The sequence below is a fragment of the Dromiciops gliroides genome, chromosome 2 (assembly GCF_019393635.1).
Source record: "Dromiciops gliroides isolate mDroGli1 chromosome 2, mDroGli1.pri, whole genome shotgun sequence".
Taxonomy (NCBI): Eukaryota; Metazoa; Chordata; class Mammalia; order Microbiotheria; family Microbiotheriidae; genus Dromiciops; species Dromiciops gliroides.
Window position 1 is genome coordinate 126,447,001 of NC_057862.1, and position 21,978 is coordinate 126,468,978.

Sequence of the window (21,978 nt, forward strand, 5' to 3'; positions counted from 1 at the left end):
GCTTTTGTTTTCAGGAGAAAGGAGAGGAGGAGCACAGAGAGACAGACTTAGAGACAGAAACACAGACAGACAGACAAAGGCAGAAAACACACACACAGAGAAACACAGAGCCAGCCAGAGACACAGACATGGAGAAATCAGGAGCCAAATTAAAATATAACTTGGATCCATGATGTCTTCCACTGTGGAGTTGCTCACTGCTAGTTTGGGGTCTTGATAAAATGAGAATATTGTGGGAAGCTATTTTTGGGGGGTTTATAAATTTATCTCTGATTTGTTTTGGTGACTGGCCTGGAATCAGAATTGAGAGCGTGTGTATACAAGTTTTGGTTAAACAGTATACTCTTTTAAAATGATTTCTACTAAAGGCATTTCATTACTTTTTTTTTTCCTTTGAGTAGATTTGATTTTACCAGGCTCAGCAGCACTAGTGGGTGGGCTAGGATTCACTCTAGGGTTTGAAATATTAGGCTGCCTTCCCTGCACTACCATATATCCTAACCATTTACTGCCTGCCTTAAACATTCAACCAGACCACTTGTCTCTCTTGCTTTCCATAGCTGTAAAATGAGGGGAATGGCCCCCAGGACTTGCTTAGAATGCATTGGAATCCCTCCAAATGATAATAATAATACTTATTGTTGTTAATGCTGCAGAATGTTTGTTGCAGGACAGACCTAGGCCGCCTGACACTGCTCATGGCTGTGACTCTGAGGACTGAGGGGAGACAGAGGTGTGAGTCTAGTAATTAGTGGAAACAGACCATTAGCACAGACTGCTGCTGTTCAGTTTAGGTGCTTCAGCTCAGGCAGTTTCAGAGTCCTTAACTGTGTTCCCTGCCTGGATTTTGGAACATGGTACTGTTAAGGGCTAAAATTCTAGCTAGTCTGTCTAAAATATCTAATGAGTGGTCGCCAATAAATTATAAGCTTTAGCAAGAGTTAGACTTTTAAGCATTTATTAAGGAGAATAAGAATTTGGTAAAGAGAGAGAAAAAGGCCTAGATTTCTATCTATTAAAGGGAGAGCACATTTCTAGCTCCCTTCTTCACCAGAGTCCAGAGGAAAAGAGAGCGAGACTGAGCGCCAGTCTCTTCCTTCCTCCTCCCACTAGCCCGCGTCACTTCCTGACTCCTGGTCTTGCCCTCAAAGACCTTCCCTTCATGGGCAGAACTCCTCTACAGTAAGTATCCAGCAGGTGGCGTTATTCCAATCGTTACAGTACTGTCTGTTACAGGCTGAGGGTCCTGGGCATATTCTTCTCCAATACGCTGCAGTGAGAGCAGCCCCTCTGTTGCGTTAATCATCTAAAGAGATGACAGCTTGGACCAAAGCTAAAATCACTTGTTTCTTAGCAAACCCATGGTCCGTAGCATATGTCCAGGAAGCCTGGGTGCCTCTGAGTTGCACAGAATGTTGAATGGCCTTAAGCAGAGAACGATACATTTAGTGTCCCCAAGAACCATCCCATTTCCTTTCTAAATTTTCTGAACTCATGTTGTTCTCAAAAAGTTGGTACCAATTGTACAGACGCGAACAGAAGGATAGGAAGACAAGCATGACAGCTTTGGAACTAACATGTTGGATTTATTATATTCTTTTAAAAAAATGCAAGTACTACATGTTATTCTGTGAAGTACTGCTCATCTGTTTGATTCGTGTTTGTATATGAAAATGCTTATTTGTCAAGTAGAGAACAACAATAGAAATTTATACATATGTACATATTTAAAGAAGGTGACTAGATAGCTTAGTGGTTGGAGCTCTGGGCCTCAGGCACATTTACTAGCTGGGTCACCCTGGGCAAGTCACTTAACCAGTTTGAGTTAATCCACTGAAGAAGGAAATGACAAAGGACTCCAGTATCTTTACCAAGAAAATCCCATGAACTGTATTGGTGTACTATGGTCCACCGGATAACAGACTCAACTAAACAATAACAGCATATTTAAAGTTGGTGATACTCATAACTGGTAGCAGCTAGAACTTAAAATTCTAAGTAGTGCAAAATCTTAGAGAAAGCTAGGTGGTGTGTTAGAGTGTCAGACTTGGACTCAAGAAGACCTGAGTTCAGATCCATCCTCAGATACCTCTGGGCTGTGTGACCCTGACAAAGTCACCTTCTGCTTGCCTCAGTTTCCTCATCTGTAAAAAGGGGATGAAAATAGCACTTAACTCCCAAGGTTTTTGTGGAATCAAATGAAATAATATATGTAAAGTGCTTTGCAAACCCTAAAGTACCATATAAATGTTAGTTGTTTTCTTCTATGGGTGCAAAGATACCTTCTTTTCATCACACATCAGCATTTCTTCAAAAGGAAACAGTAAGGGGTCAGCTAGGTGGAGCAGTGGATAAAGCACCAGCCCTAGATTCAGGAGGACCTGAGTTCAAATCTAGCTTCAGACACTTGACACTTACTAGCTGTGTGACCCTGGGCAAGTCACTTAACCCTCATTGCCCTGGGGGGAAAAATGAAACAGTAAAATCTTAATTAAGCCAATTTCTCTTCATTGTTTAAAAAAAAATACTCCTTTTACCAAGGCAAGTCAATACTATATGCTCTCTGTTTCTTATACTCATTTATCTACTAACCATAGATAGCTTCCCCAAATCTTAGCCCCATAAATCTGGGGCTACACCAACCCTGGGGTAGCTGCAATCCAAAGAATGCATTTGAGTTTTATTCCAGAACTGAACTAGCACTAACTGGAATGAGATTAACTTCAGAAGGCTGTGAATAAAACTCAAGGAGCAGAATTTGTTGAGTTCTGTGGCATGTGATCCTATTCTGTGGGGCTGAAGGGAAAGGATTAAGAGGCTTTGGTAGAACCAAGCAGCAAGGCTGAATGAGGCAAGAGGGGGCAATCTCTTGGGTTCTATTGGGGCTAATGGTTGGGTAGCAGGGGCGATACCAAGAGGAAGAGAGTCATTGGTTGCAGTACAGGTAAAGAGCTAGAACTATGACTCTGTAAAGGATAAGTGGCGACTCTGCTAAAAATGTTTACTTTCTTTCCTTAGCAGACTTGATCAAAATGTCTGTCAGCGTTCATGAGAACCGCAAGTCCAGGACGAGCACAGGCTCTATGAACATCACCCTTTTCCACAAGCCTTCCCACCCAGACTGTGTCTTGTCCCACCTCAACACTCTGCGTAAGCACTGCATGTTCACAGATGTCACCCTCTGGGCTGGGGACCGCTCCTTCCCCTGCCACCGGGCTGTGTTGGCTGCCTCTAGTTGCTATTTTGAGGCCATGTTCAGCCATGGCCTACGGGAAAGCTTGGATGATGCAGTCAACTTTCACGATAGCCTCCATCCAGAAGTGCTTGAGCTGCTGCTGGACTTTGCCTATTCCTCCCGGATCATCATCAATGAGGAGAATGCGGAATCTCTGCTAGAGGCGGGGGACATGCTCCAGTTCCATGATGTGCGAGATGCTGCCGCCGAGTTCTTGGAGAAGAACCTCTTCCCCTCCAACTGCTTGGGCATGATGCTCCTCTCTGACGCCCACCAGTGTCGCCGCCTTTATGAGCTCTCCTGGCGCATGTGCCTGGTCCATTTTGAGACGGTGCAGCAGAGCGAAGACTTCAAAAACCTCTCCAAGGGCACCCTGTTGGACCTGATCTCCAGCGATGAGCTTGAGACAGAGGATGAACGAGTCGTCTTTGAAGCCATCATTCAGTGGGTGAAACATGACTTGGAGGAGAGAAAGGTGTACCTCCCGGAGCTTCTACGCAGCGTACGGCTGGCCCTGCTGCCCTCTGAAATCCTGAAGGAGGCTATTGCCTGTGAGGACCTCATTATGGCCGATGAGCGCAACAAGCTTATCATGGATGAGGCTCTCCACTGCAAGAAGAAGATTCTACAGAACGATGGGGTGGTCACTAGCCCTTGTGCCCGACCCCGAAAGGCAGGACATACCCTTCTGATCCTTGGAGGCCAGACCTTCATGTGTGACAAGATCTACCAGGTGGACCATAAAGCAAAGGAAATCATCCCCAAGGCAAACTTGCCCAGCCCACGGAAGGAGTTCAGCGCCTGCGCCATCGGCTGTAAGGTCTACGTGACGGGTGGCCGGGGCTCTGAGAATGGTGTCTCCAAAGACGTCTGGGTGTATGATACTGTCCATGAAGAGTGGTCCAAGGCTGCTCCTATGCTGATTGCCCGTTTTGGTCATGGCTCGGCTGAGCTGGAGAATTGTCTTTATGTGGTAGGGGGACACACTGCAGTGGCTGGGGTCTTTCCAGCGTCTCCCTCTGTTTCCTTGAAGCAAGTAGAAAAGTATGACCCTGGAGCCAACAAGTGGACAATGGTGGCTCCTTTAAGGGATGGAGTCAGCAATGCTGCAGTGGTGAGCGCTAAGCTCAAGCTCTTTGTCTTTGGCGGTACGAGCATTCACCGGGACATGGTTTCCAAAGTCCAGTGCTATGACCCTGCAGATAACCGATGGACAATCAAAGCAGAATGTCCTCAGCCTTGGCGCTATACAGCAGCTGCTGTCCTGGGCAGCCAGATCTTTATCATGGGGGGTGACACAGAATTCACAGCTGCTTCCGCATACCGCTTTGACTGCGAGACTAACCAGTGGACACGGATTGGGGATATGACAGCCAAGCGCATGTCATGCCATGCCTTGGCCTCAGGGAACAAGCTCTATGTGGTAGGTGGGTACTTTGGCACCCAGCGGTGTAAGACATTAGACTGCTATGACCCTACCTCAGACACATGGACCTGCATCACCACAGTACCTTACTCACTCATCCCCACAGCCTTTGTCAGTACATGGAAGCACCTGCCTGCATGAGAAGCCCTTAGGACAGTGACTTCAACCCCAGGAACTCAGACAGGTAAGGACTTGCCCCTCTTTGGTGCCCTGCTCCCCATCTGGGGCAAAAAACTCATGAACATTTCAGCATTGGGAGATTGACTCTTTGAAGCTGTAAATCTTGACAGTCACAGGTCACAGGGTCATAGATTTCGAGGTTGGAAAGACCTTAGAAAATATCTCATTCTCTCTCTCAGCTCAGTCGTTCTTTAGCCTACAAGTTTCTTTGCATTGGTATTCTGTGTCTGAAGATCTGCCACACCTCTCTTTTCTATGGATGGCCCCAGAAGGCTGTGGAGAAGTGTGGAGGTTGAAAGATGAAATGACTGAGGAAACAAAGGTTTGAGCTTCTGAATGTATTGCTGTATTAAGCAATGCATAGCAATCACCCAACAAACCAGGACCAGACCTCCTCAACTTAGGTCTGGGGCTCAAATACCAGGGGGAACAGATTTTTATACACCAAAAACAATCAAATAAGACCAACTAGTTAAAAGGAAACAACAACATTAAGCAATCTTATTTCTAATTTGAGGAAAGATTAGGGGTTTTACAAGTTGGAAGGGAGAGAATAAACAGGTACGGTTCCCTGAAATAACAAGGAGTTATCCCACTCCCCCCAAACGTCTATAAAGGAACAAGGAAACAATAACTGATTGATCATTATGCTGCCACTTTTCAGATAAGACATATAGGTTGCTTGAGATGTGCAATTGTGAGAAAATTCCTTTCATCAATCTTTGGATCTGAGTTTCTTCTGGTCAGCATAACGTAGGTCCTTGATTAAGGGTCTCTGTGCAGCAGGCAGAGGTGGTCCAGCTTCCCAGCCACACAAGGATATAATGCAAGAAGGTTTTCTCCCAATCCCTACAACTGAATAAAATACTCTCATAATACAGAAATTGGACTAGACCCATAATTGAAAAGAAAGGAGGGGCAGCTAGGTGGCGCAGTGGATAAAGCACCGACCCTGGAGTCAGGAGTACCTGAGTTCAAATCCGGCCTCAGACACTTAACACTTACTAGCTGTGTGACCCTGGGCAAGTCACTTAACCCCAATTGCCTCACCCCCCCCCAAAAAAAAAGAAAAGAAAGGGAACTGAGCTGGCTCCTGAGCTGGCTCCAGAATTGAGTCACAAAATGGAGTCAGTGGGGTTCGCTCAGTTCCCACAATTAGCTACCTGCTGTTCTAATCCCCTCAATTCCCTCAGAAAGTATCAACCAACTACTAAACAAATATTTATAATCACCTACCAAAAAAAAGAAAATATTTAGTACCAACTCCCTTATTATATAAATGAGGAAAGTGAGACTCAGAAATATATATATATATATATATATATATATATATTCCTATATTCTTATACCTATTCCAGGTATAGCCTGAACTACTATTTAGGCACATCACCTGCCCATAGTCCCATAGCTGATAAGTTGGCAGGGGTGTCATTTGAATCCAGGTGTTCCCAATTTCAAGTGCTCTGTCCATTACACCTTGCTGTCTCCCTGTCAGCATTAAGGATAAACAAAGTAGGCCTTGGCTTTGGAGAGTGGGATTAGAGATTTCACACCAAGTTGTTGAACTAGGTATCACTAGGCATCCAGAGTTTATTTTATATGTGAACATGCATGCCCCTATGATATTCATAGAAAGTCCAGTATTCCCCTTGCTAGACTGCATTATGCTTGTGACACAACAGATAGTGGAGAAGAACTGCAACAAGAGACACTTGTAAGTTTTTTGGGCTTTTTTTTTATGACTATACCCTATTCTAGGGCCAGAAAATTTTTCTGTTTATCACAAAGATATTTGTTCTGTAATAATTGAAGTTCTACATCTTTCCGTGAAGCTTTAGAGCTTCTGAGGGACAGTGACCCAAAAAGGACGTGATTTGCAAAGGCAGGGACTCAACTGTTTTCAAATGTTGCCTACTGTCCACCTGACAAAGCCCCGGCTTTGTCCAATAATGATCTCTTGCGGCTTAGCTTAGTCATCTTCTCTAGAAACTTTCCAGTAATCAAAGCCAGCCCTCTGAAAATGGCTTCCTTTGAAATGAATGTGAACTTTCCAGGCATAACCTGACCATCATAAAGTAATAGGGGGGACTGAGACCTCTCTTGTTCTTGACTCTCACATTTCTAGGGTCACATCCATTTTTATTGTTATTTTTTGCAGTTGTACTGTACTTCTGACTTGTGAACCTACTTTCTACTAAAATAATTTAAATTTTTGAAACAGACCTGCTATTTAGGCATTTCCCCTTTATCCCATGCTTAACGGTGCTGAATTGCTGAACTTAAATGCAGGAATTGACATTTATTTCCCAAGTTTAATAGTTAAATTTGGCCAGTCCTTATCATCCTTTTTGAAATCTTTTTCTATCCTATCATCCAACAAATGAGTTATTCATCTTAACTTTGTGTCTTCTGCAGATGTGATAATCATGCCTTATATCTTTATCCTGCTAGGTAGTACAGTGGATAGAGCACTAGGCCTGAAGCTAGAAAAATCAGAGTTCAAATCCAGCCTCAGACACTTACTAGCTGTGTGACCCTGGGCAAGTCACTTAACCCCCATTGCCTCTCAAAAACAAAAACAAACAAACTAGAGGGCAGGGGTGAGACCTTTAAGGACCTATCCAGCTTTCAATCTATGATCTTTTGATTCCTTGGGGCATTTCACCAAGTCACTTTCCTTCAGGCTGACAACTATCTGCCAGCATTCTCTGGGTACTGCCATTCAGCAAGTTCTGAATCCAGTTCACCGGAGTATCACCTACCTCACATTCCTCCATCTCTACCTTACGGTACTAAGAGAGACTTTGTTAAATGTCCTAAGACATGGGAAAAATATATATAAAGCAATGTTGTTTAAAAACAAAAATTCAGTCATACAGTTAATCTCTCATGCAATTTACTCTGATGAACCTCTTGTAGCCTCTAGCAACTGGTGCTTTCATTTCTAAGGAGTTGAAACCATCTGGTTATAACAGAAGTCCTTAGACATTATTTGTATCATGATCCACTTGGTCAATCTAGTGGATGTTATGGCCCCTTCTTAGAATGTTTTTTTTTAAGCAATAAAAGCAAAATACATAGGATTCAAAAGGAAACCAGTTATACCAAAATAGTGATCAGATTATTTGGGAAAGAAATCTTAAGTTCATAGACTCCTCATCAAGGACCTCTGGTTTATAATAACCCATTCTAGAATTAATCTGGAGCTCTAAGTGATGCTTCCTGGTAGTTTATAGAATACACTTTCTTCCTTCTCCTGAAAATTGGCCCATTTCCCTCACACTTGGATTGCATGCTTTCCACAATTCTTCAGCTACTAATCATGGAAGTGTAGTACTCAGATTTACAAGTTCTTTCAGTGATCTTGGCTATAATTCATCTGAGTCAGACTTGAATTCATTCAGACAAATTGGGTTTGTTTGTTTGTTTTTTTAATCTCTTCAATTCTCCTGAGCTCCATAGGCTTCTGGAGCTAGAAAGGAACCTTAGGCACCATTTAGTCCAACCCCATCATTTTACAGAAAATCACATCATCTCTTTAGATGTGTCTCAATCCAGTTAAAATTAAACAAGGGGCAGCTAGGTGGCACAGTGGATAAAGCACTGGCCTTGAATTCAGGAGGACCTGAGTTCAAATCCAGCCTCAGACACCTGACACTTACTAGCTGTGTGACCTTGGGCAAGTCACTTAACCCGCATTGCCCTACAAAACAAAACAAAATTAAACAAGCACTTGTTAAGCACCTCCCGTGTACTAGACCCTGGAAAGATGAAGGCAAAATGTGTCAGAACTTCATGGAGCATGTGTTCATTTAGCGGAACTGAACTTGGGAGCGTAGATAAATGTAACATTTATCAAATTAAATTGATATTTCAAATTTACCTTGTTATTCACAATCTACATTGGTATATAAGCATCTGACACCATAAAAATAGTTCCCTATGCATTCCTGAATATTTTCTCATCTGAATTACTGGTCACCTTGTCCACCATTGTTCTTTCTTTGTCAGTGCTCAGTAGACCCTGGATTTTCAGTTTTACCCAAGGCATTCTTCCTGTTTTCCCTCCAGTTCAGTTTAAGGTCTTTTTAGTCAAAACAGCAAGAGAAGAGACTGACAGTTTTTTCCCAGTTCTTGTGAAAAGTATTCCATCCCTACCCAGAAGCCTTTATGGTCTTAATAGTAATCCCTTATAGTAAGCAAAGCATATATTTTTATTCCCATTTCACAGAGGCAGAAAACTGAGTTGTCAAGAGATAATGTAAATAGCAGAGATTTATAGTAGTCATTCTTTCAATATACTACGCTGCCTCTCTGTTGTTGCTACTGTTACATATTATTATATAAACATAACTAGGGCAATCCTATAATTAGGGTTAAATGAGTGACATGGGAAGTAGGTGCTATTGAAGTACAGAGGAAGAAAAGAACACTATGAGCTGAGGTAGTGAAAAAAGTCATCATGGCGGAGGGGAGGCTTAAGCCAACCTGCAGAATAGGATTAGTAGTCATGTAGAGAAGAGAGCAGAGGACAGTTCTTAGTTGTGATGTGAACGAAGGTGTGTGGATGGGAATAAAAAAGCCTTGCTTGGGGCAGCTAGGTAGCGCTGTGGATAGTGCACTGGCCCTGGATTCAGGAGTACCTGAGTTCAAATCTGGCCTCAGACACTTAACACTTACTAGCTGTGTGACCCTGGGCAAGTCACTTAACCCCAATTGCCTTACCAAAAAAAAAAAAAAAAAAGCCTTGCTTGAGAGACAAGTGGTAGACCCATTGAGTTAGTGTTCATGGTTCATGTAGGGAAATATTTGGAGATAATATTAGAAAGATGGAATTAAAGAAAAATGAATTCTAAATTCTGTAGTCGGGGACAACCAAACCATGTGCCTTTGATTTCCTGAGTTGCTTCGGAAAACTCAGGAGAATGAAAAGTAATAAACAAATAAAATTCCTCCAAATCTGATGCTTGGACTTTGGGAATAAAGCTGAGGACTTTGTGCCAAGATGTTAAATAGACTACCAAGAATCTGAAGCCTATTTTAAGTTTCAAACACGTTTTCCCTTATGTTTATAGGATGCCCAACCTTTATCACCTTGGTGGATAGGATTGCTGCCTAATTAGAGGCGTGGATCCATGATCTAATTCTTTGCCTCTCTCCATCTATCAAGGGGATGAACTTACGTGGATTCCTGCACATGAGAGGCAGGGTGTTCTTAACACAAGACAGAGACATGCAAAGAGAGTGTATGAGAAATAAAAGGAGTACATCTTCTGGGTGTGGGTGGAAAGGCAAGATTTGGTACAGAAGAATCTCAGAGGTGTGCTTGTAACATAAGGAAACTCTAGGCTGGCCATTCTTAACCTAGGGTCTATGAACTTGTATTCATGTGCTTGGTTCCCCTTGTCATCCTCTGTGTTTTATACATTTAAAAACATTATTCTACGAAGCAGTCCAAAATTTTCACCCCATTTCCAAAGGGATCCAGCACTCCAGGATACAAGATGGGTCATGCTCACAGAACAATTCTGTGTGTGTGTGTGTGTGTGTGTGTGTGTGTGTGTGTGTGTGTGTGTGTGTGTGTGTTTATGTGAGTGTATACTTTGAGTCCCAGTGTTACCAGCCTGAGTTGAAACCCCAGCCTCCATGAAGCCAGGCTTCTTTCTTGTTATTTCTTCACCCCTGAGAGTAGCAAGGCCCAGGCTGGGCTGGGACATGCAGGGTGATTTCAGAGCAGTGTTCTCAAAGCCGAAGATTCCCTTTATTTCCTCCTGTCCAGCTGGCTGCAGATGAGATGCTGTTGGCCCAGAGTAGAGAGACATTCCTCAACGCTGCCCACTCCTGGTCTTTTCTTTCCCCTTTCCCTTCTTTCTCTCCTTATATTAAGTCACTGCTTTCAACCAAGGAGCCAAGAATTTCTAGGAAAAAATCAGCTTTGGGTTGTCTAGGGCTTAGCTTTCGGCCATCTCTAAATCGGAGAAGGTTCACTTGGATTTTCGCTCCAGTTCTCCATGCTTTGAATAATAATGACTTTCCTTTCTTTCCCCCTCCTCTTTGCTTTATTCCCCTCACCCACCCCTCAGTTCTGCTGTTGCCTAGCATCTGTCACAGTTGCTCAACTAATCTAATTAACTGGCACTCAGCTATTAAATATTGCAACTAACAGTGTGAAGACTCCATCATTCTCAGTTTGGGTCAAAAGGCCACGCCTCAGGAGCCATCCTGAGCTGAAAAATTAATTTTCTCAATGAGCTGGTCGCTGCTGCCATCTCAGAATGCTGAAACCTCTGTGCCAGCAAAAGCAATCTCACTTATGTGGGGATGGCTTCTAAATGGAAGCTGATGTTTCAGCTATTAAATCAAACCCAACCAAGCTTTTGAATCCCTTAAAGGGATACACACATGATGTGGGACACATGGGCCAGGGCCCCAAATCTGAGAGAGGCAGCGTTGAATATAGGGAATTTTGTTTCATAAAAACCTGAGCAGGATAAAACAGTTTTGTTCATCTTTTCTTTTTTTTTCTCCTTTTTCTTTCTGGTTATTTTGAGTTTTTCCCCTTTCTTTTGCTCTTTGGTAAAGCCTGGGGATAAAACTGACCAGCCTAGTTTCTCGGTTCCCTAGGGAATGAGAAAAAAAAAAAAAAAGCTATTGGCTTCTCTAACATTCTTTCAAAGGTAATACTCAGAGGGTTACTTGGAAACCTTGGAGGGAGGTGGGGCCAGGGAAAAACTGGTTACCAGTTGTGAGTGAAGGCTTTTTTTGGCAGCAGAATGGAGCCTTCAAGCTGACCCAGTAAAAGCAGTTGAAAAGCCATGTCTGAGCATGACCCTATGTAGAAGCCTCCTTGACTGCTGGGCTGGTGTGGCTCTGACCAATTTCTTGTGCTGTTTTTTTTTTTCCTTTCTCCTCCCCCCTCCTCCCTCTTCTCTGACCCTCTTCCCTCTGCTTCCCCTCTCTTCCCTCTCCCCTGCTCTTTCCCTCTTTCTCCACACTACAACAATTCATCTTTCAGCCTACTCTGACCGTAGACTGAAGAGACTAGAAGAGGGATGATGGAGAACGACCTAATTTAGGATGTTTTATTCTGCTCTGCACAAATGGGAAGGAAAATGCAGGTCCTGAAAAATTCACAGAATCCTTGAGCTGGGTCATTTGATCTGATTCCTCAAGTCCCCCATCCCCAGACACAAACACCTAAAAAAATGTAAGATGGTTGGAGTTTGGGTTTTTTTGTTTTGTTTTGTTTTGCTTTTCTGGGTTTTGGTGAGGCAGTTAGGGTAAAGTGACTTGCCCAGGGTCACACAGCTAGTAAGTGTTAAGTGTCTGAGGTCGGATTTGAACTCAGGTCCTCCTGAATCCAGGGCCAGTAGACATCTGCTTTTTGCCCTCTCCAGTTTTTCTGTCTCATTCTTGAAATGCAGAGACTCGAACTTGTGTCGTCCATCTTTTTTCCCCATCATTCTCCTTATATTATCAGCCTGCTTTCTTTTCTGTTCCCTCATTCCCCAAGTCATCATTGGTACTCTACTGAGGCCTATGTTTTCTCCCACCTATTGGTGGCCATTTAGGTACTTATAATCCTGATTCTTCCAAGAGAGAGGTTTCTGATGATTTGTATCTATGCTAATTTTCTCAGGAGCTCCTTCTTCTAGTTCTGTCAAAGAATCCCAGAATATCAGGATCAGAAATGATTTCAGAAGTCATCTAGTCCAAGCTGCACCTGAGCAGAAAGTTCCTGTGTTATCACAAGAATAATGTTGTTCTGGACTTTTGCAGCATCTCGTACTTTGGAATCATTGTGCCATTTCCCAAACATGAGCCACTCTAATCTCTTCCTAATGAAGGAAGGATTAAAAACTGGAAAGTATGGGACAGAAATACTTAATGAGTTCAAGATGCCAAGTCTGAGCAAACTACACTGCAGGATAATGAAATTGCAGGCATAAGAGCAACCCAGCTCCTAAGATTGATCTTTGAGGAGTTACAGAAAATGGAAGAGGTATCATAGAATAGTAGTAGGTGGGCAATTTTTGTCTTGATTTTTAAAAAGTGGTTAGAAAGTAAATTCTTCAAATACATGCTGCTGAGCTTGGCCTCAGTTCCTGGCAAAATTCTTGAATGTATTATTAAAGGACATGGTTTGTAAGCATTTAGAAAATAAAGCAACAATTACTACAAGCCTGTAAAGGGTCATCAGGAACAAGTCACCCCAGGCTAGCTTTCTTTCCATTTTATGACAGTTGGTTATTAGGTTGGTGGATCAGAGGAATGCTGCATACATGAATTGTTCAGTAGGGCATTTGACTGGAGCTCTCGTGATAGCCATGTGGATAAGAGAGATATTGACTAGATTATAATAGGTTGATTCAGTTGAAAATTGGAACTTCCAAAAGTGCTAATTAATGATTAAATAGTATCAAGCTGGAGTAATGTCTGTGATGGTTTCCACTAGGGGATGCATCTTTAGCCCCATTCTGTTAAATATGACTCCCATAATACATAGATGGTGTGCTTCTCAAAGCACAAAGCTGATAAGAACATTCAACATGCTAGATATTAGAACTGGGGTTCCAAAAGATTATTATAGTTACAACAAAGGTATGAAACTTGTGTGGTCTGCCCAACTCCTCATCGAGGCCAAACAAGATTAAGTTATAACTGGAAAATGTTTAATAAAGTAAATAAAAACAGAATACACAATAGATAATAATTTTTGGTTTTTTAAGTCAGTGGCCACAAGGATCTGTTTCTATTCGAGTTTGACCCCACTGGGCTAGATGATGGATCACTTCTACTTAGATGGGATTCCATAAGGAGAGTTTTAAATCTTGAACTTGGTTTCAAGGAATCAACTACACAATAACAGGATGAGGGAAGCACAGGGGTGTCAGAGACCCATGGGTTTTAGAGGACTCTCAACATGTGTCAATATTATGACATAGCAGACTAAAAACCTGACTCTCTCTGGGGCTGATGAGCAGAAATATTATTTCCAGAGAGAAGGCATCAATGACATGATCTGGAATAATGTGTTCAATTTGGGGAGTTATATGTTAGAAAGAATATTGACAAATTGGAAAGTGTCCAGAAGATGACAGCAGGATGGTAAGGGAATTGGAAACCATGTAACATTGAAATCAGCAAGAGGACCTGGGAATACTTAGCCTGTAAAGGACAGTACTTAGGGGGAACATTATAGATAACTGCTTTCAAGTATTTAAGGGTATGTCATGTGGAAGAGAGATTAGATTTGTTTGGTTTGGCTACAGAGAGCAGGACTGGAAGCTGCAGAGAAGATTTGTGTTCTCTGTAAGGAAAAAATCCCTAATGCTCATAGTTGTCCAAATGGACTGCCTAAAGTAGTAGTGAGTTCCCCATCACTGGAGATGGTTAAGAGATGACTTTGTGACTGAATGTTATATAAGAGTTACCTTCTCAGGCAGGTGTTATGCTAGATGACCTCTGAAGTCACTCCCAATTTGGATAGTCTATGGTTCAGTGACAAAACTGTAGGAAGGATCCTCCTGAGAGAGGAACCAAGAAATCCGGATGCCAAGACATAGGGGTTTCATATAGGTAGGGACCTGATAGATAAGTGGATGAAACAAAAAAAAATGAGGCAGTATTTGGAAAGGTTCAAAGGAATTCAGATCAGGAATGTTTTATGAAGACAAGAGAAAGTATCAAGGAGGTGAGGGTTAGATGATGGAAGAAAATCTGAGCCAATTATGCTTCTGAGACACCTTGATGAGAATTCAAGACACATTTTAGTGAGTTGTTTCCAGTCCCCTCCACAATAATTCATATCCCTTGACCGTGATGCACTGGTTTCCTTCTTTCCAGTCAGCAGTTCCTTTTCACAACAGAAATAGTCTTCTTAGGGAGGAAAATTCAGTACACTGTGAGTTGGGCAGGAACTTTCAGAGCTGGCTACTTAAGATTTTTAAATGCAGTGTCTCACAGCCTCCTCAGGGCTGGTAGTGTGTTTGAGGAGCCCTTTCCTCAGAGGTGATCAAGGAATCACTGGCCCTCTTGGAAGCTATGCTGTCCTAAGTTTCTTCTTCCTGGGTCACTGACAAAGTAATTACAGCTAAAAACATTCCTCTTCATTCTCTTGGCATTTTTGCTTCCCTTCATCTGTTTTCTTTCCTTTGCTTCCATGTCCCCAGAAGGAAGTCACAGTTCCTGCTTTTTTTTTTTTTTTTTTTTTTTTTTTTTTTTTTTTTTTTGCCCTGCAAGAGCAAGGTCATCTGATAGCACTTGAAAAGTTTTGCTGGTTGGAATCTTTACCACATGGTCACTAGAGGTCTACTCCTGAGGGCTGGGTTCCAAGGTCCAACTTAACTCTCAGATGGACTGAATTATGTTTATTAGGGTTCTCCCACAGGGCATTTAGTTGCTGTCTTCTAATGAATAGTTAGCAAATTTAAAATATACCCCTTAAATTCTGACTTGAGAGAAGATAACTATTGGCCTCCTCAAAAATGGCCATCTATTTTTGTCATTGTCTTTGTATCCCCAGTGGATTTTGTATATTTATTTGGCCTCAATTTGTGATTTCATCCATGTGAGGAACTCTTTTTACCAATGCAGATTGGGCTGGCATACAGTAGGGACTTAAATATTTATGAAAATGTGTTTCCAACTGACCTCTGCTTGGAGAAAAGCAACTTTGCAAGAGCCTCTTCAGAGGCCCTGGTGTGGTAAGAAAGGAGGATTCAAACTTTCAAATTCAGTATTTACCAAGCACACTTATTCTGGTATAAGACAATCAAAATACAAAACTGGAAAAGGACTTCGTTCCTGCTTTGGAAAGACTTTGCAATATAATAGGAGGATAAGGTAGTCACACAACCCCAAGAGGTTATAAGGTAAGTGGACAGCTAGATAGAGCCATGGATAGCGCACTCGGTATGGAGTCAGGAAGGCCTAGGTTCAAATCTTGCCTCAGACGTTTAATAGCCGTGTGATCTTGGGTGAATCACTTAAGCTCCTTGGTTCTCAGTTGCCTCATCTGTAAAATGAAGTGATTAAACTTGATGGCCTCTAAGATGCCTTCCATTTCTAAATCTGTAATACTAAAAAGGCATGAGACTTCAAGGAGAGAGGGAGGAATTACTTCCAGTGTCATGAAAGAGAAAGCATAGGATCCAGGCCTTGATGGATGGGATCGATGTCAAAAAATCAGGGATAAAACTTCATATTGGAGAAGATTTTTGAGCTGATTCTTGAAGGAAACATGATTCTAAGAGGTGGAGATGAAGACGTGCATTCTAGATGTGGGGAACCGCAAGTACAAAGGCATGGTGATGGGAGATGGAGTGACATGTGTGAGGAATAGCAAAAAGGCCATTTTGGCAGGATTGTAGATTAATGGTTTATGAGGTTGGAAAGGTAAATTGGGACCATAATGTGAAGGCTTTGAAAGCCAAATAGAGAAGTTTACATTTTATTCTGGAGGCAATAGGCAGCCACAGCAGCATGAGCAGGAGACTGGAAAGGGCAGAAAGAAACTTGAAGTTGGGAGACCAATTAACTATCATAATATTTCTGGACTGTGTGATGAGGGCCCTGAATTAGCCCTCATTAAGTAGAAAGAAGTTGTGAGGTGTGACGGGTATTGTGGATTACAACAGCAAACCCAAGCAACTAAACTAGAACTCTCTTGGCTTCTCTCCTGATTATCTCTGTTATGTCACACCTTCCCTCTAGAGCTTTTAGCAGGGATCATTTGGCTAACGTTGGGTTTAGTTTCTCTGGAGAGTGGAATGGAAATCATCTTCATGTTGTGGGATTTAATGAGGTCTCTCTGACTTTCCTCCCCAGATGCTGTCATCATGCTTAGCCCATCTCTTGGCTGCAGCCTGCAGCGTGATGGAGGTTACCCAGCCCTGGTCTCTCTCAGGGAGCCTCAGGACAACTCCTCATGCTTACCCCGTCTAAACTCTCCAGCACCCAGAAAACTGAATTGGAATGCTCAAGAGCAGCACCCAGGATGGGGAGTCAATACTGGAATGCTGCCCTCCAGCCCACTGGATAATTAAAGCCTCTGGAGTTTTGAACAAGAAAGGAGAAGCTGCTTCCACAGAGACTTGTTGGGACCAAAGACCCTTTCAGCTACAGTTTTAGTTTGGTATGGGGAGATGGAGGCCAAGGGAAAGTGGGGTTTTTTTGGGGGGGGAAGGGTGTTTCATATAGGGCAAAGAACTAAGTACCTGCTTGTCTGTTTCACACAACAACCCTGCCCCCACTAATCCTTTGAGGATTGTGGGGAAAGAGGTAGCAGTAACCTAGGTAGAGGGGCAGGAGTGAACCAGGTGAGGCAGAAGAGGACGGGGAACTGTGGAGGATAAACGGCCTCCACACTTTGCACTAAGGTTTGCTGTTTCCTTCTGAGCCTGAACTGACAGCACAGCCTAAGAGTAGCCCCAGAACCTGCTAAACCAGGAATGTTATAAACCTTATTTCAAAGCTTATAACTTGGATGAAGTATTTCAGACGCGACACAGACTGGGTCACCTCAGGTGGGGGCAGTAATTGACGGGGAGGAAGCTTCTGAACTCTCTGTATTCAGGAAGTTCTGGCTCCATCAGGCTGCCAGTGTCTGAGGGGGCGGCCTGATGGAAAGAACAGAGGAGCCTAGTGGGGAAGGACTGTGTGAAAAACACCAGTTAGTGCTCAGCCTGTGGCCCAAGAAGCAGCTAAGCTAGTTGAAGGTACTAGCCTTAGGATGGCATTGTCCCAAGCCCAATAGTAGAGACCTCCCAAGTCTCCCTCCAAGCCATCTTGTACCCTCTCCCCCAAGCCCCGCCGAGTTGGCCTCTGCCACAGTGGCTCTGAGACAGAGGTAGGCTTTAGTGCTAACACGTGAAGATGCGTATCCCTGCCTTATTTGCTGTCTGACTCCCCCACTCATCCAATATACCTGGGGAAGAGGCAAATAAAAGGGATACTAGAGAGGATTGCCAGGCCTCCTGAGTCATTGATGTCCTCACTTCTGGCAGGAGCCACCATGTGATACTTCCTTAGAAGTTGGTTCCAGCTCATGTCACTATTAAACAAATCTGCTTTTAATGATGTTGAACCTTGTCCAGACCCAGTGGCGCTGATCTGAGGAAGGAGAATTCTTCGCTTTTCCAAGGGGCTTGGGGGCACACCGAATCCTATCACATCCCCAAATTGCAGCTATGTAGTGGGACCATGGAGGGAACTGTGCCTGGCTTGTTAACCATCTGCCAATCTGCCAATGTGATGCCATTAGTCTGGCCCAAAATGACAATGCAGTAACTTTCGAGAACATTGCCTTTATTCCCCTGACTCTCCTGCCAGCCTCATCTGGTAGTTTCTCTCTTTGCAAAGTAGAATTGCTAGTCAGGGTTGCCTAGCCATTGAGTAGGAGTTTCTGCCCCTTACTGGGTAAACAGCAGGTTAGGTGAATCGTTGGTGTTTTATGCTGTAGGGTTTTCCTGGCTTCCAAGAAGTTCTTCATCATTCACTTAGTTCCTTGCAATGGGTGATTCTATCACCTCTATGAGTCAATGAATTTAGATTTTGAAGGATTATCTTGCCAAAGATGCAGCAGGCCACCCCCACTGTCCCACAGGAAACAGAGGAACCTAAACTGTTTGTTACACAGTGGAGAAGGGTGTAGACAATATCCTGTAGGGGTTAGACTGACCCTGTTCTGACCCAGGAGTGGAAAGATGACTGAGAAGAACACTTGCAAGATGTGAATGACTTACTGCCCACTGCTCTCTAGAGGGATGGGCTGATTTAAGTCTGCATCCACAGTTCCCTTTGACTTCATTATTGCTGGCTAGCCAAGAAGAGCACACAGACCCCTCACACACAGCCTTGATATGCACAAAAGACAGTTCTCTTGGTTTACTGAAAATCGTGTTGCTTTTACCCAGTTTTCTAACAATAAAAGATTATAGGAAATGCTTTGCTTTTTTCGGGTGAGGGGAGATGAGTGTGTGAAAATAGATTTGTTTACTGTACTGGAATTGTGTGTACACAGTAGGGGATGATAATGAGAGTGAGGGGCAATGGGAAGAGAAAATCTATCTGCCCCAAAGGACTGCACCACCCAAACAGTCCCACCGTCCCTTGTTTCAGGACCATCTACAATACTGTTCAAAGAGAGAAGTCAAGGCATCAGACACCCATTTGTTTCCTGACACCTAAGCTCTGCTACCAAGGCAAAAAGTAATTCAGAAATCAAATCTGCAAGCCTGATTGAACTTCTGTCTTCCCCAGGGATATAATGGGGGATTCTTAAAAACTCCAACACCCTAACCTTGGGGCTTCCTCTCCAGTACTTCCTCTGTGACAATTTGTTCATTCTCCAGAGGGTGTGGGTGTGAACAAAGGCATCTTCTGCTGCCTTCTTGATGAGAATTTCACAAAAGTATAGAGGGTCAAGAGCAGGGAGAATCGAACCCTACATCGGGTCCAAATCAGTCAGTACGCTTAGGGGAAAGAGTATGGGGCTGGAAATCACACAACATTCCATTCCATTTGTGAACCTTTACACAGGCTATTTCCAACCTAACCACTAATAATAATAATAATAATAATAACAAATTATAATAACATATACATAGTGCCTACTATGTGCCAGACCATTGTGCTAAATCTTTACAAATCTGATCTCATTCATTCTTCACAACAACCATAGGAGGTGGGTACTATTATCATCTCCATTTTACAGATGAGGAAACTAAGAAAAATAGCAGGTGTGACTTGCCCAGCGTCACACAGCTAGTAAATGTCTGAGTCCACATTAGAACTCAGATCTTACTGACTCTAGGCCGAGTGCTTTATCCACGGAACTACCTAGATACCAACCATATGGTCCCAGACAAGTTAATTCATTTTTCTGGGTATCAGTTCCTTTACCTATAAAATGATGGGAGATAGTACCTTCCAGGATTGTGACTAAGACTACCTCTTCACAGAATCCCAGCCCTCGGGAGTTGGAAGAAACACTCCAGAGATCATCTAGTTCCTACCTGAAGCATGAATTACAGCACAAGAACAAGAAGTCGTCATCTATATGGCTTCAAGACTTTTTCTACTGGCAGAAAACCTGCCTCTGGGGCAGCTAGGTGGCACAGTGGATAAAACACCTCCCCTGGATTCAGGAGGACCTGAGTTCAAATCCAGCCTCAGACACTTGACACTTACTAGCTGTGTGACCCTAAGCAAGTCACTTAACCCTCATTGCCCCGCAAGAAAAAAGAAAACCTGCCTCCATCCCAAGGCTGCCCATTTATTTTTTCAGACAGCTGTATTGTTAGGTGATTGACCTTGTTATTTTGGTTGCCCACCTCTGGATTTGTGCTGGTTTGTCAGTGTTCTTCCTAAAAGATAGCACCAGTCTAGGTAGAACTCTGAATGCTCCTGGCCATGGAAAAAACAAAGGAGCTTAAAGCTGGTCAAGTCAAAATTGGGTTTTACAAGTTGCACTTGCTGAGGACCTTAGCTGAAAAATCACTGCCATACTCCCCATAGTGACTATTCTAAGCCTCTCCTCAAGGCTCCACATTTACCCCATTTTGCTCTCTGCAAATAACTTGACTTCTGCCTTACAGAGAAGACTGAAATTCTTGACTGTGAGCTCCCTTATTTCTTCATAATGCAAAATCTCCCCAGATCCTTACTTCCCTCCAGGCTGAAAGGATGAAGTGTCCTTCTTTGCCAAGGCTAACTCCTCTGTCTGTATTTCGATCCCATTCCCTCCCATCTTCTCAGGAGCCTTGCCCCATCATTCCCTCTACCTTTCATTTTCAATTCCTTCCTCTTCAGGAGTTCCTTCCCCACTACCCACACAAATATCTATTTGCCCCAATGTAAAAACATCGATCATCTCTGTAAACTCTCCTCCTCTTCACTGCTACCTTTCCAGAAAGAATAGTCTATGCGTACTGCCTCACTACCCACTCACTCTTCAACCTCTTGCAATTAGGCTGCCATAATACTGATATTATTCTCATCTAAATCAACAATGTCCTCTTAGCCATCATCGGCCTTGATCTTTCTAGAGTACTGGAATAAAGTCAGACCTGGATTCAAATCCTGCTTCACACCTTGGGCAATTCATTTAACCACTCAATGTTTCTTCATTTAGAAAATCTCTATGTCATTTGGTAGTGTTGGAAAGCTTCTTGACAACCTTAAAACACTACAATGGTGAGTTATCATTAAGTAACAATTCTCATTATTCTTTGCTACTTTGGCTTCTGAGCTCCCTCCTGGTTTTCCTACCTCTCTTATTACTTCTGCTCAGTCTCTTTTTGCTGTTTTCTCCTTTTCCTCCTCCTGTCCTTTAGATGCTGGCTTCTCTTAAGACTTGGTGCTTCGGGACAGCTAGGTGGCACAGTGGATAAAGCACCAGCCCTGGATTCAGGAGTACCTGAGTTCAAATTTGGCCTCAGACACTTGACACTTACTAGCTGTGTGACCCTGGGCAAGTCACTTAACCTCCATTGCCCTGCAAAATAATTTTTAAAAAAAGACTTGGTGCTTGGCCATATTTGTTTTCTCTACATTCCCTCCCTTGACATGCTCATGGCTTCAGTTCCCATCTAATCAGATGACTCTCATAAATGCAGTCCCACTCTCTCCCCTGAATGTGACCCCTACCTTTCTCACTGCCTGCTAAACCTGCCCCTATTCCCAACGTACTTGTTACTATTGATAGCACCACTATCATCTGGATAGAAAGCCTAGGAGGCGTCTTTGACTTTTCCCTTTACTTCATCACTAGCCTTCTAGCATTGCCAATTCCTGCTCACTCTCCCTCTACAAATCTCAGGTATCCATCCCTCTTCTTTGCTGCCACTGTCACCAGCTAGTTTCAGGTTCTGACTACCCTCCTTCTCTGGACTATTGTAATAGCTGCTTAACTGGTTTCACCACCTCTAGTCTTTCTCCTCTGCAATCCAAACTAACAGTTGCCAAAATGAATTTCCTAATGTACAACCCTGACCATGCCATTCCCCTATTCAAAACATTTCAGTAGTTCTCTATTGTCTATTAGAAAAATAATATGAACTCTTTAGCCATCCACAGTCTGGTGGCCATCTACCATTCAAACCTTTCTTCACACTATTTCCTATCATATACTCAA

The 21,978-nt window shown here is 43.1% G+C and overlaps 1 protein-coding gene across 8 annotated transcripts in view; it reads left to right on the top strand.

The window, feature by feature from the left end:
- KLHL25 (kelch like family member 25) overlaps window positions 1–18,918 on the top strand; it is a 47,841-nt gene extending 28,923 nt beyond the window's left edge. For 4 of the 8 annotated variants that reach the window (XM_043988037.1, XM_043988041.1, XM_043988036.1 and 1 more), the window contains 2 exons: window positions 3,019–4,845; window positions 16,671–18,918. In XM_043988037.1, the coding sequence (XP_043843972.1) occupies window positions 3,019–4,802 (1,784 nt within the window). In that variant the 3' untranslated portion in view covers window positions 4,803–4,845; window positions 16,671–18,918. The remainder of the gene's footprint in view (window positions 1–3,018; window positions 4,846–16,670) is intronic. The other 4 variants (XM_043988042.1, XM_043988038.1, XM_043988040.1 and 1 more) reach the window with 1 other exon arrangement.
- The last annotated feature ends 3,060 nt before the right edge of the window (window positions 18,919–21,978 follow it).